We start from the raw sequence: 12,720 nt of genomic DNA, 5'->3' as shown, positions 1-12,720 counted from the left end.
GCGCGGCCCCAAAAATCAGCGCTTGGGCCTTGAACGTGGCCGGCAGGCAGGGTCCCCCGCGGGTCTCCGCCGGGCGCCCCGGCTCTTCAGGGACTGGCGGGAAAAACCTTAAAAAAAGAAAAAAAAAAAAGATTTGTTGCTCCTTTGGAATATTTTGGGGGGTAAAAGCTGATTTGAAGCATCCCCGGTTTATGTCGGTATAAACTCCCCAAAGCCCCGAGCCCACGGGTGCAAGGCCCGTGGGTGCCCCCATCCCCTGCCCCCCGTCGCCCTCGGCGGGGGCTGCCCCCGACTCACCGGCCCCCCGCTCTCCTGCGGCGGCCCCGGGCAGGGGGGCAGGACGGGGGGACCCCACGGGCACGGGGGGGCCCTGCCAGGCCAGGTCCCGGGGCCCCCCTGCCCGCTGCCACCCAGCTCCTGCTCAGCATCGGGGTCCTGCCGCTGGGAAAGGGGGAGAAAAGGCAAAGGGGAATTAAAAAACCACAGAAATTGAGGTGTTTCCCCCCCCCCCATCCTTCTGCTCCGATCTGCAGCTGAGAAACACCCCCCCCCCGGGATAACAATTCAACTTATTTTTAATTTTTAGGTTTAAAATGCAGTGCAACCTGAAAAACAGCAAGCAAGAAAATCCCTGTCAGGCCCCCCCAGACCCTCACGCATCCTTGGATACCGGGTCTCTGTTTTGGGGTGAGCCCCCCGTACCTCGAAGCCCCCCGTTTCTTCCAGAACCAGGCGGAGCAGGCGGATGTACTCGGCGGCGGCTTTCAGGGTGTCGACTTTGCTGGGCTTGCGGTCGCGGGGGATGAGGGGCACGATGGTCTTCAGCTTCGAGAAGCCGCTGTTCAGGTTTTTAATCTGCCAGGAGGAAGTAAACCGAGTTATACCCCACGGGGGGACCCCGGGGTTAAGCGGGGCCCCCCAGGATTAAACCAGGCCCTCCCGGGATTAAAGGGGGGCCCCCAAACGCAGAGGGCAAGGCAACCCCCCCGTAACCTGCCGCAAAGCGACCTCGGGGCGACGCTGCTGCATGCCCCCAACTAGAGCAGCCCTGGGGTGGCCCTGGGTGCCACTGTGATGGGACGTGGCTTGCAGCCCCTGGGATTTGCAGCCAGCTCCGTGGGAGCTGGTTTCTGGGGGGCCGCGGAGGGGTTTTTGGGGGTCCCCTCACCCTCTCGCGCTCCTTGGCGTTGGCTGCCTGCCGTCGCTCCAGCATCTCCGCCAGGTCCCCAGCCGGTTGGTAGCCCCCGGCCGGCTGCTTGCGCAGCCGGGCGATGGCGGCGGCGCGGGGCAGGGGGCCGTAGCGCTGGCTCAGCACCCTCTCCAGCACCTCGGGCGCTGGGGTGGGCAGCAGGACCCCCGCCGGCCGCCCCCCAGCTCCGCTGGCCTCTCCCATACCTGGGGAAGGGACAAATCCTGCACCCCAGCCTCACCCCGCTGTGCTGCCTCCCAGAAAGAAGGAAAGCACTTAAAAATGCCCTTAAATACCCTGGGAGCCCAACGAGCTGCAGGTGGGGCCCCGCGGCCTAACGAGCGGGGCGGGTGCCGGGGTGGGAGGGCGCTCGGGCCGTGCCTCAGTTTCCCCGCTCAGCAGCTGAGCCCCCAAAGCTGGTGGCCACAAAGCCTTGACCCAAAAAGGGATCCGAAACCATCCCCGGGAGCACAAGGGGGACCCTCGTGGGGGACAAGGCCTGACGCCCTGGGGATGGGCAGCCGGCATTGCCCCGCGGGGAGAAACAGGGCTTTAGGAGGCTTCGTGCGTCCCTGAGAACGTGGGAAGCTCTTTTGGGTGGGGAAAATAAAACCGGGAAGGGTTTAATAACGGCGAGGGCCGTTTCGGTAGATGGCAGTGTTAGTCCCTGCAATGCTGGCAACCTCAGCGCGGCCGGAAAAAAGGGGAAAATTCTCCTTTTGCCCACCAAAACCCGAGGCTGGCGGCCGCCTCGTCACCCTGGGTTATTCAGCGGGGGGAACCTCATCCCAGTCCCATCCCCGGGATGGTTTCCCCCCTCCCGAAACGCCGCCCACCCTCCCTGCACGCTCCCCTCTGGCATTTTTGGGGGAAAAGCCCCCCGAGGCAGCTCGCCCCGCTTTTCCTGGGTGCTTTGGGGGCTGCCGGTGGGCAGCGGGTGCCCGCAGGGTGCGGGGGGGACGGACCTGTTCCCCCGTGCAGGGCCGTGGCCACCGTGCCTCAGTTTCCCCAAACCTGAAAGCACCTGGGGGGGCTGCAAACCATTCCTGGGCTGCACAGGGGTCCTGCCATTTTGCTCCTTGCCCGGAGGGAGAGCGAGGCCAGAGGGGCAAATTGCAAAGAAACCCCCAAATGAGCCCCGAAACAAGCCCCAGAGATTCCTGGAAGGCAAATGAGCTTTTAACAGAACCTCAGAAATCCCAATTTTCCCCTCTTTAATGCTCCGTAATGAGCTTCCCTATCCTGCAGCCGGATCTGGATAATCACGTTATTACTGTCCTGATCGGAGGGGGAGCAGATCTTACAAATTAATCCGAGGGCGGGTGGGTTGAAAGTCACCCCGAAAAAGGTCTGTGCACGCCTGCTCGCTTTTATTCGAAGGTGGAAGCATCCGACGGGGAATGAGGGCTGCGAAATCCCCTGGCAGCCGGGGTTTGCTCCTTTGCCCTTGTTTTATAGCTGGGAAAATTGTCTCGGTTTGGATGTTTTGTGGATTAAAAATCGAGGGAAAAAGGGGAAGTGGGGGGCGCTGCGCAGGGGTGGGCGACGGAGGGGTTTGGGGGTTACTGGTGCAAATAGGATTTGCAGGAGTCTCGCTCCGATGGGAAGCGAGCAGACCTGGGGGGCAAAATTATTGGGGGTCAGGGTTATTAGGGGTCAGGGTTATTAGGGGTCGCAGTTATTAGGGACCAGGATTATTAGGGGTCAGGGTTATTAGGGACCAGGGTTATTAGGGGTCAGGGTTATTAAGGGTCGTGGTTATTAGGGGTCAGGGTTATTAAGGGTCGCGGTTATTAGGGACCAGGGTTATCAGCCCCTGCTTGCAGCAAGTGCAGGGGAGCATCTGCCATGGATGAGGAAGCTGCAAAGCCAGGCGGGAGTTTATTTTCTCCCCCCCCGCCCTTTTCTGCTCCTGCCAGCCTGGACACAGTCCCCTAACACCGGCAGCAGCCTCACGGAGTCGGCACGAGCCAGATGAAAGCAGAAGGGAAAAGCCGGGGGGAGAGGGCAGAGCTCCTCCAGCAGCGAAGCCTCTCCGGCGGGTTCGGATAACGGCTGGAGTCACCCCAAGCTGGGCTCAGGGCATCCCCAGGGTTTCTGAGTTTTGGGAGGCTCTCCCCGGTCCCCCCCACCCCGGGGCTGCAGCCTGCGTTGCTGCAGGCCAAGCTCCTCTGCGCAGCTCCAGGCAGGGATGGCAGCTTGGGAAGCATCCAGGGCTGAATTCCCGGAAAACAGCATCCCAGCAGCCTGCAGGTGGTTTGCCTATCGGGAACGCTTCGGGCTGAGGCTGTTTTCCATCCTTTCAGGCTAAAACGTTCCCAGTTAGCACTTTCATTTTCCCTGCTCTGAGCGTGACTGGAGCAAGAGCCGGGCTCGGGTCCCAGAGCCCCGGCACCGGCTGCCATCCCCGGGATGTTCCTGGAAGCTGGGTGGCTCCATCCCGTTGGCTTCGCCCCATCAGCCAGCAACGCCGACGCTCCATTGGGATCTGACATTTGTCGTTATCATGAGGCTGGAAAAATTACCCGGCAGTTTCTAATTCCTGCAGCCGGGTCGGTGCTGGGGAGGTCAGGGAAGAGGGTTGGTGCCAGGGCTGCGGCGTGGCCGGATCCTGGCGCGGGACAGCTGCTGACATGCGATGAAGTCTGATCTTCCTTGGCACGGCCCCCAACGTCTCGGAGGCGGCCGGTCCCTGCCGGAGCCGCCGGCCTCATGCCGGCTCCGTGCTGCCCGTGAGCGCCCGCGATGGGCTGCTGGCCGGGTCCCGGCCGCGGGTGGGAGCGCCTTAATAAAACGCTTTGAGGTGCTTTATTGAGCGGTGGCATCACCTCCAGCCACGGTGGGACGCGGGAGCTGCGGCCGGCATTTCCACCTCTCCCTCCTCCTCCTCTTGCTGTAAAATGCGACCCGAGACGGCCGCTCTGCGGGCAGCTGCACCCGGGAATCCGTGGCACGGTTTGCAGCTGGGACTCCTCATCGGGCTGCCACCGAATCGGCAGATCCTGGGCCCCGAGCCTGCGGGGGGTCCAAGCCCAGCTCGGCATCGGGACCACCCAGTGCTGGGGACGGGGCTCGCAGCCGCCGGCGTGGGAAATGGGGGAGCGCAGGTCACCATACGGTCGGTGAGGCCTCCTTAAAAGCTTTTATCCTACCATTAAAGCCGGAAAATCATCTCTTCCGCTGCAATCAATGCTGCCGGTGATATCAATATGTGCATCTCCCGAACACCTTATCTTAGCAAAATGTCACCGTGCTCCGGCGAGAGGCCCAGAGCTCCGTCTCGGCCAAAGTTTCCCGGCTCACCCGGCTGTTCGAGCCGGAAATCTGAAGGCGTATTTGCGAGGGCAAGTCCGGAGGCTGCTTTCGCACCCAGCCGTGGCGTTGATGCTGCGGGAGCTGCAGCCGACCGGGTTCCCGGTGCGATGCCCGGGGGGCATCCTGGGGGGCCGGGGCAGCGCCATCCTGCCCGCGTCCCGGCCGGCCGCTCCTCCATCGCCTCTCTGTGAAGAGGTTTAATAAAAAGCAGGAGGTGCTGTGTTGGGGAGGTGGGGACGGTCCCCGGCCACCCACCGAGGACGTTAGGGGGTCCCAGGCTGGGAAAGGGCAGGTCTTGCCCCCGCCATGTGCTGAATTATACATGAGGCAGGAGGGACAATAACGGGGTTTATCGGCCGGGTCCGGCGCCCACCGTGACGAGGCTGTCGGCAGGGATGGCATGAGCGGGGAGGGAACGGCTGGGCGATGGGGCTCAGCATCACTTGGCTCCCATCGACCCGACCCTTCTTTAGTGCGGCAGGAGATGAAACAATCGCAGCTTGGTTAAATAAAAATAATAATTAAAGTCCTGCTGGGACTGGCGGGGGGAGCAAATACCTGCCAGGACCCCCAGCGATGCCCCCAGCCCCACTTGCTCCCCGGCACATCTCCCATCACCCAGCACTCGCCATTCATTTTATTTTCCCTTCCGTGGAGATTCCCGGCGCAGACGTGCCAGGCGGCAGATTGTAAAGCCGCCAGCGCCGAGGGCTCGGTGACGTTTCCTCCGCGCCGGCAGCAATAGGAGCAGGGACGGAACAAAGGTGGCTCTGTCCTCCCTGGCTTGAAGAAGCCTTTTTGTAAAAGCCGGCGGCCAGCGGAGGGAGGATCCCAGCGTGGAGCAGCCGGAGTTTTCCCTGTCCAAGTGCAGGGGAATTTTTGGAGAGAAAAGAAGTTTCCATCAGCCGAAGGCATTGCTGACCCCCTCCCCGGCACGAGGCGGGTGGCTGCCGGGGGCAGCGGCTCATGGCACGGCTGCCATCGCAGCCGGCACGGCTGCCAGCGCGGTGGGGTTGGGTTCTGGCTGCCGCCGGCCCCCGGCAACTGTGCCCAGGTCTGGATTAGTCCTGGGCTGTCACTGTCGGCCACGTGCCCTGGGGATGGGGACAGGGACCAGGATGGGGACAGGGATGAGATGGGGATGGGGATGAGAAGGGGACAGGGACCAAGACAGGGATGGGGACAGGGACTAGGATGGGATAGGGAGAGGGACCAGGATGGGGACAGGGATGGGATGGGGACAAGGATGGGGATGGGGACAGGATGGGGACAGGGACCACGAGGGAGATGAGGATGGGGACAGGGATGGGGATGGAGACAGCGACAGGGCCGGGGCCGGGGCCAGGGCTGGGGCTCAGCTCTGCCTCGCTCTCCTGAACCAGTGCAGCACCTTGCAAAGGGAAGGTGCTGAGCTTAGAGGCCAGACTAAGATTTAGGACTGGGTTTAAGCTTCAGCACATCCAGGTGGTGCCTGAGCCCAGGCGGGGAGCCTGCTTCCCCCAAAAACAAGCCTTGCCCCTTCTCTCGAGCCCCCGTCACGGCCCAGCTGCCTGCGACAGGGAAACCTGGGGCTGCAGCTCCGTCCCGCTCCTTCCCGACGGCAATTTCTGCCTTGCCTGTCCCGGATAACCACGCCGGCGCTTACTGCCGGCGCTGCCCGGCCCTCTGTGCCAGATAATCTCCGTTTGATAGAATCAATAAGTGCCTCAACCTTAAACCTCTTTGCTCGGCAGCTCCTCTCCAGCAGCAGGGAGAGGGGACTCGCGTGCCCACGGTCACACAGGGGCAGAGCCACGGAGCCCCGGGGCTGGGGGAGCTGCCGGGCCACCGCAGCAGCTCTTCCCCCCGCCTTTGACCCCCTGTCTGGGTTGCTGGGGGTGCCCCGGGGCCCCCAAAACTCTGCATAAGCAGAGGAGCTGCCGCCGCCGTGCCAGATGCCCACAGATCCCGATTAAGCACTTTGCCGGGTAGGAGCCATGTGGTGGCCGCATGTCCCTGCCCCACGTGCACACGCACGTGCAACACGCACACGTGCACACGCATGATGCCTGGTCCCCATGGGCGTTAGCAGGATTGGGGCCACACAGACCCGGCACAGCTTGCAGCTTCCAGCCCCTGCAAATGCCCCCTTGCAAACACATCCATCCCACCCCAGCATCCATTTCCCCTTTTTATTTTTCCTCCCTGGGAAAAAGGAGAGAGGATTCATCAGTAAAACTGTCTGCACAGAATTTCGGGCTGGGGGCAAGCAAGCCACGTCACCCCCCCATGGGGACAGAGCATTGTGGGGGTCACCCATGGGCTGGTCCGTGATCCAGCTGCTATTTATTGCCTTCCAAAGGGGCACGGCACGGAGGGATGCTCCGCAGGGGGTGTCGGCGACGGTGACGGCATACGGTGCGGGACAGGAGGAGCCCAAACCCACCAGCACCGCGCACAAAGCATCACATCCCAAGCAGCTCCGTCGTGCTCATCCCACGGCTCCGGGATTACACTGGTGCCGCTAAAATCCCATCTTTATCTCCGCAGTGCCCAGCCAATGACCTCGGGGCTGATGCACAGGACCTTCCTCCGCAGGGATCAGAGATGATAAAGCTCTCCCAGTCCCGGCTCGCTGTGGGGCACAAGGTTCCAGTCCCAGCAAACCATCTTGGACGCTCCAAGGATGACATCTGAGCACGCGGCGGACGGGATGGAAGGCAAGGGCTTCACCCAGGTAAGGGGATTTTTTCCCTGGATTTGGGATTTGGGTTTTTTTTTGCTCCTTGTACCTGGCTAAGGAGCTACGATGGTTCTGGTGCAAAGGGATGCGAGGCCAATTCATCCAGCTGCCGCTCGTTGGAAGGGGAGTAACTGTGGGTAGCAGGGAATCACGGGATGGATGCCGGTGAAATAATTCATGGAAGGGTGTGGGAGAGCTGTTTCCCAAACCTCTGGCCCCGAGCCAGGCGGAGTGATGTCGAAGAAAGGCGGGATGTAATATTTGGGGTGTGTTGCTGCCTGGTGGAGTGAACCAAAGGAAAAATATGTGAGCGGGGTCTTTGCGGCACGGTCCTCCCTGCGGGGAGAGAGGTGAGATGCTGCTGGTGGGTGAGCAGGGGTCTGCTCCTGCATCCCGGGGATCGGCGCAGGCGGAGGCCCTGGAAGGGGGTTGCTTTGGGGATTTGACCCCAGCGCAGTCCCTGGGATTCCCCCGAGCCTTCACCTTGCTGCTTTGCCTCCGGCTGCTGCCAGGCTGCCGCCTCCGTGGCCCTTCCCTCCGGCATCCCGCTGGAGCCGGAGACTTCCCACGTGCTCCCGGCTGGGGCCTGAGGACCAGCCCTGCACTGAGCCTGGGCTGGATGCGGCCGTGGCACAGGGGTGTTTCAGGGTGATGGCAGGGTTATCCTGCTGCCGGCGCGCTCCGGGATGGGACCCCTGAGACCCAGCTCTGGGACCCCGGTGTAGCGGGGGAAAAAACGGGATCTTTTGAGCATCCCAACCCTTTGGGTCAGAAATAGAAGCAGCACCCACAGGCTTAGCACGGGGTGCAAATCCCCCGGGCTTGCTCGCATCCAGAGCTCCGGGAGGAAGCACAGGGAGTCCCACGGAGGAGAGGGAAAAGCCTCGCCCCGCTCTTGCCCCAGCTCTGGCTCGGTGGCACCGGGAACGTGCGCTCGCCCCACGCCATGGGACGTGGCGGTGACACAGCTCTGCCGCTGCCGGCGGCTGGGAAAGCACCTGGGGGACGCTGGAGAAACCTCCTCTTTCCGCTGCGATTGAGAAAGTGCCACGCGCGGGGGTTATTCATCCCAGGGCGGCGTGACTCAAGATCCTGTGTCCTGGCTGGGACTTTTGACCTCAGAGGTGTGCCAGGCTTGCGCCGTGCCTGGCACAGCCCTTGCCAGACCCGGGACCTCCCCAGCTCTCCCTAAGTTTGGCCATGACAGCTTTTGGGGACACAATCCGTCCGCTCAGGGCTCCTGCCAGCTCCGACATCCCCGCTGGGGCTTGGGGACCTTGCTGGGACTTTGGGGATGGTGCAGCTCATGGAAACACAAGGGGCTCAGATGTTTCCTCTCCCCATTGCATCGCGGGGCTGATCCTGGTGCGCTCCGGGCTGGTTCCATGGGGGAGCCGGTGTCTCCTCGGATCAGGAGGTGTTTGACGGAGCTGGCAGACTCCTTGGCAGCCGGATAAGCCAAGAGCTTATGGCCAGCACTGCCACGAGGGAGGTCAGGGCAGGCAGCGGAAAGCAAACGTCAACCTTGGATCACAGTAATTCAGCAGCAGGCAGAGGGACAGGCAGCAGCAGAAGCTTGGCGTGGATGGGGCAAACTGGATTTGCCGATGCTGAGGCTCCCACTATAAAAATCCTAAAAAAAAGGCAGGGGAAGCTGCTCAGGGATGGAGGCACTCCCAACGTTGGGGATGGCCATCACCAGCAGAGCGTGACCATCACCAGTGGAGGGTGACCATCACCACCAGTCCCCTCTCAGCAGAGGTCCCGCCACCTCCAGTGCCCACCCGCACATCACACGCTCGCCCACGCCGCTGGGTACCACCACCCGGCCAAACCCCGTCTGGCTTCCTCCTGTCCCGGCTGGTGGCCCTGTGGCTTTGAGGGGAGCGAAGGGTTTGAGGAGAGCAAGGGAAGAGCCGGAGCAGGGCGCCTGTAACACGTGAGGAAGCTAAAATTAGGCGGCTACATCTAATTTAATCTCCCCTTTTCCGTCCGTGTAACGGGGATTAGCCTGGCGGCGCGGGGTGGGAAGGCTGGGCCGCAGAAGCTTGGGGCGAGCTGACCCACGGGGAATCCCTCCGGCCACTTTGGGGAGGGCTGGCTGCTCGGGGAGGGTGGCCTTGGGATGCAGCTGGGTGTTTTAGGGTGGGTGGGTTGGATGTCAACGCCGGGGTTACGAGCAGCCGCAGAGGAGCAGCAGTAGGACAGACGGATGGACAGACGGCTTCCCACCAGCCCCCCAGCACAGACGGCACAATCCTCCCCTCTCCTTCCACCTTTGCGGAGTGGTTTGGGACCGGCGAACCTCATCCCTCGCTGCAGAGCCGGGGAAAGGCTGCTTCGCCCAGCTCAGCCCCAAGGTCACGCGCTCCCTCCCACGGCTGCCGAAGAAAGAAAAGTTCTCGGACCGGTTTTCTATTCCCAGCCCCGCGCAAGGGCTGGGTCCGGCCGAGTTCAAGGTTTCCGGTGTGCTGGGTGGCCAGGCAGGGTAAATAAATGGTCACCGGTGTCATTCTGCTGCCGATGGGTTCATTTGGGATGTGTGTATGTGTGTCAAATGAAACGTTGTTGGAAACTATGTAGAGCACCGATGGAGGGATGAATCACGGGGCAGGTGATCTAAGATGAATTAATGCCTCTCCTGGAGCGGAACCAGCTCCGAGATCATCCTGGCTGCTCCGTGCCGCGCAGCGGCCTCGAAAAATCGGATGCACCAGGTCTGGTTCCCAATTCCTCTGTCCCCATCCTGATCCGTGCTTCGGTTTCCCCCGTATGAAAGGGGGCTATTACCCTGCCAGGTTTGCAACGCTCTCTCTTGGGGGTCCCCAGTCCCCTGGGGCGGCAGCGGTCCGGGGGGCTTTCCCCCTGCCACGGGGCAGGTTGGCCCCGCTTGCATCCAGAGCTGGTCCCAGGACTCCGGGATGCTCCATCCCTGCTCCGGCCGCTGGGCACGGCCCTTCCTTTCAAGCTCCGACATCGTCATCGCTGCAGTCATTCGCCTTTAAAGAATCGCATTAGAGAAATTAGAGCCGGTTGTAACTCCAATCCCTGCAATCAGCCCATTTCCTTTTGCTAAGGAACGCGGCATTAAATGCCGATAGATTATTACAAGCCCATACGAAGCCAGGAAGCAGCTGGGAGGGACAGCTTGAAAAGATTTAGATTTTGAGGTTTATTACGTGAAAGGAATTATGAAACGTGTTAGAAAAACTAATTTTAAATAAAAAAATCACTTGAAAAGCAAGCGCTATTTAGAGGAACGCATTGAGCGGAGACCCGCTCCTCCTGCCTTTGCTCGACGAGGGTGTTATCCGGCAAATAAATTGAGTCTTGGGGAATACGCCTCCCTGAATAAACCGATTTGGCAGAGGTGAACTGAGCTCCCGAGCGGGACAGAAGGACGAGACAGACGCCTCATTCTGCACATACAGTCGCTTGCTTTATCCAGCCGGGCAGGCGGCAGATGGGGAAGGTGGACAGATGTGCCCGGCTATTTTTAGGCTAAACGCTGCTTTAATTTCATCTTAACCACTGAGAGTTTGCGTATTTAGCAAAAAAAAGCTGGATGAGAGAGTGAATTGAAGTGCAGGCGTACCGAAAAAGATTAAAAAGCATCAGCTGCCGATACCGGGCTTTAACCGAAACCCTGGACAGACTCGGGCTGGACAGGCAGGGTCCGGCAGGACTGGATCGCCCAGGAGAAGGAGTCTGGCAGCGGGGTTGTCTTGGCTGCCTTTCGCTGGCTCTGTTTTGGTTGCTTCTCCCCCTCTCTCTTTCCTTTGAAATGGAGTTTCAATTCTTTGGAAAAATGATGTAAATGACCACTTAGAAAGAAATATTACAAGGTAAAGCCGTGAAGAGTTGAAGCTGCTCAGAACTGGTTGGGAAAGCGCGGCAGGGAGCAGGCAGACGGGTTGGGTAACTCCTGCCCCAGGGCTGCTGCGACCGGCTCTTCTGGGAGCCGGGAGCCGGGCAGCCCGAGCGGTTCTGGAGGGCCAGGCGGGCGTAGGACGTGCCACGGCCCTCGTAGGGCTCCTCGCAGCGCCCGGCCGCGGGTCCTCCACCGCTTCGGCCCTTCGGTTCCCAGGTGGAGCCAGGAGATGGGAGCGGGGATGGGGGAGCGGAGAACGGAGGGGTGGTGGCGGCAGATCCCGGCCCCTCCCTGGGACAACGCGGGCCGCGGGGGCCCGAAGCTTCGGGGTGCGCCGAGCACCCCTCGGCCCTTCCCCGCGCACCGCGTGCCGGCGCAGCAACCGCCACGGGCTGCGGGCTGATGGATGCGCACTGACGGGTGCACACGGATGCGCACGTTACCGCGCATGTGATGGTGCGCGCACGCACACACGCGCGCACACGCACACGCAGGGTGCGTGCACACCCGTGCATCTGCAGGCGCGCACCGGGGCACACGCAGACGCTGATCACCACGACGGGTGCGTGCACGGACACATGCCGACGCGTGTGAGCCGGGCTGCATGCACACACACACGCACGCACACGCATGCTGCTGTGTGCCCCCCCGGGGTGCACATGTGCTGGTGTGCACGCACAGACAGCAGTGCACGCATCCCCTCCAGTGCAACCCAGCACCCCCTGTGCGCTCCCCCACGCGCACCCCCCCAGTTCACGTGCACTCCCCCAGTACACCCCCAATGCATGCACACACTCCCCCCGTGCACCCACAGCCCCCCCAGTGCACCCACAGCCCCCCCAGTTCACCCACACTCATCCCCCTTGCACTCTTCAATGCCCACCCGAGATCCTCTTCTCCCCCCCCTCAGGACTCCACACCAGTTCACCCCAGTACCCTCCCAGTACCCCCCTAATATACCACCCCCCCAGTGCACCCACAGCCCCTCCCAGTTCACCCACACTCATCTCCCCTGCACCCTCCCAGTGCCCACCCGAGATCTTGCCCACACCCTCACCCGGCACCCCACACCAGTTCACCCCAGTATCCCCCCAGTACCCCCCCAAGGTACCACACCTGCCCCAGTGCTCCCACAGCCCCCCCAGCTCGCCCACGCTCATGCCCCTTGCACCCCCTCAGTGCCCACCCGAGAGCCTGCCCACCCCCCCCAGCACCCCACACCAGTTCATGCCAGTACCCTCCCAGTACCCCCCTAATATACCACACCCCCCCACCCAGTGCACCCACAGCCCCTCCCAGTTCACCCACACTCATCACCCCCGCACCCCCCCAGTGCCCACCTGAGATCCTGCCCACCCCCCCCCAGCACCCCACACCAGTTCACCCCAGTACCATCCCAGTACCCCCCCAATGCACCACATCCCCCCCAGCGCGCCCACAGCCCCCCCAGTTCACCCACCCCGCTCCCCCCAGCGCCCACCCGAGATCCCTTCACCCCCCTCCCAGCACGCCGCCCCAGTCCCTCCCAGTCCCCCCCAGTCCCCCCATTCACCCCCTCCCTCCCCCGGGTGCCCCCTAGCGGCGCGCGCCCGCCCCCCGCGCCGGGCACACACCCTCGCGGCT

The 12,720-nt window shown here is 62.2% G+C and overlaps 1 protein-coding gene across 1 annotated transcript; it reads right to left on the bottom strand.

Annotated features, from left to right (window-relative positions):
- Positions 1-86: 86 nt before the first annotated feature.
- FIGLA (folliculogenesis specific bHLH transcription factor) lies at positions 87-1,393 on the bottom strand (the record flags this gene model as incomplete). The annotated part of the gene is made up of 4 exons (XM_082336257.1): positions 87-107; positions 298-441; positions 703-855; positions 1,169-1,393. The coding sequence occupies 4 exons, from the start codon at positions 1,391-1,393 to the stop codon at positions 87-89; spliced, it is 543 nt and encodes a 180-aa protein (XP_082192383.1).
- Positions 1,394-12,720: the final 11,327 nt, after the last annotated feature.

The sequence above is a fragment of the Platalea leucorodia genome (assembly GCF_965183815.1).
Source record: "Platalea leucorodia genome assembly, chromosome: Z".
NCBI classification, from domain to species: domain Eukaryota; kingdom Metazoa; phylum Chordata; class Aves; order Pelecaniformes; family Threskiornithidae; genus Platalea; species Platalea leucorodia.
The sequence above is the reverse complement of the archived record's forward strand: the minus strand, read 5'-3'. Positions and strand labels throughout refer to the sequence as shown.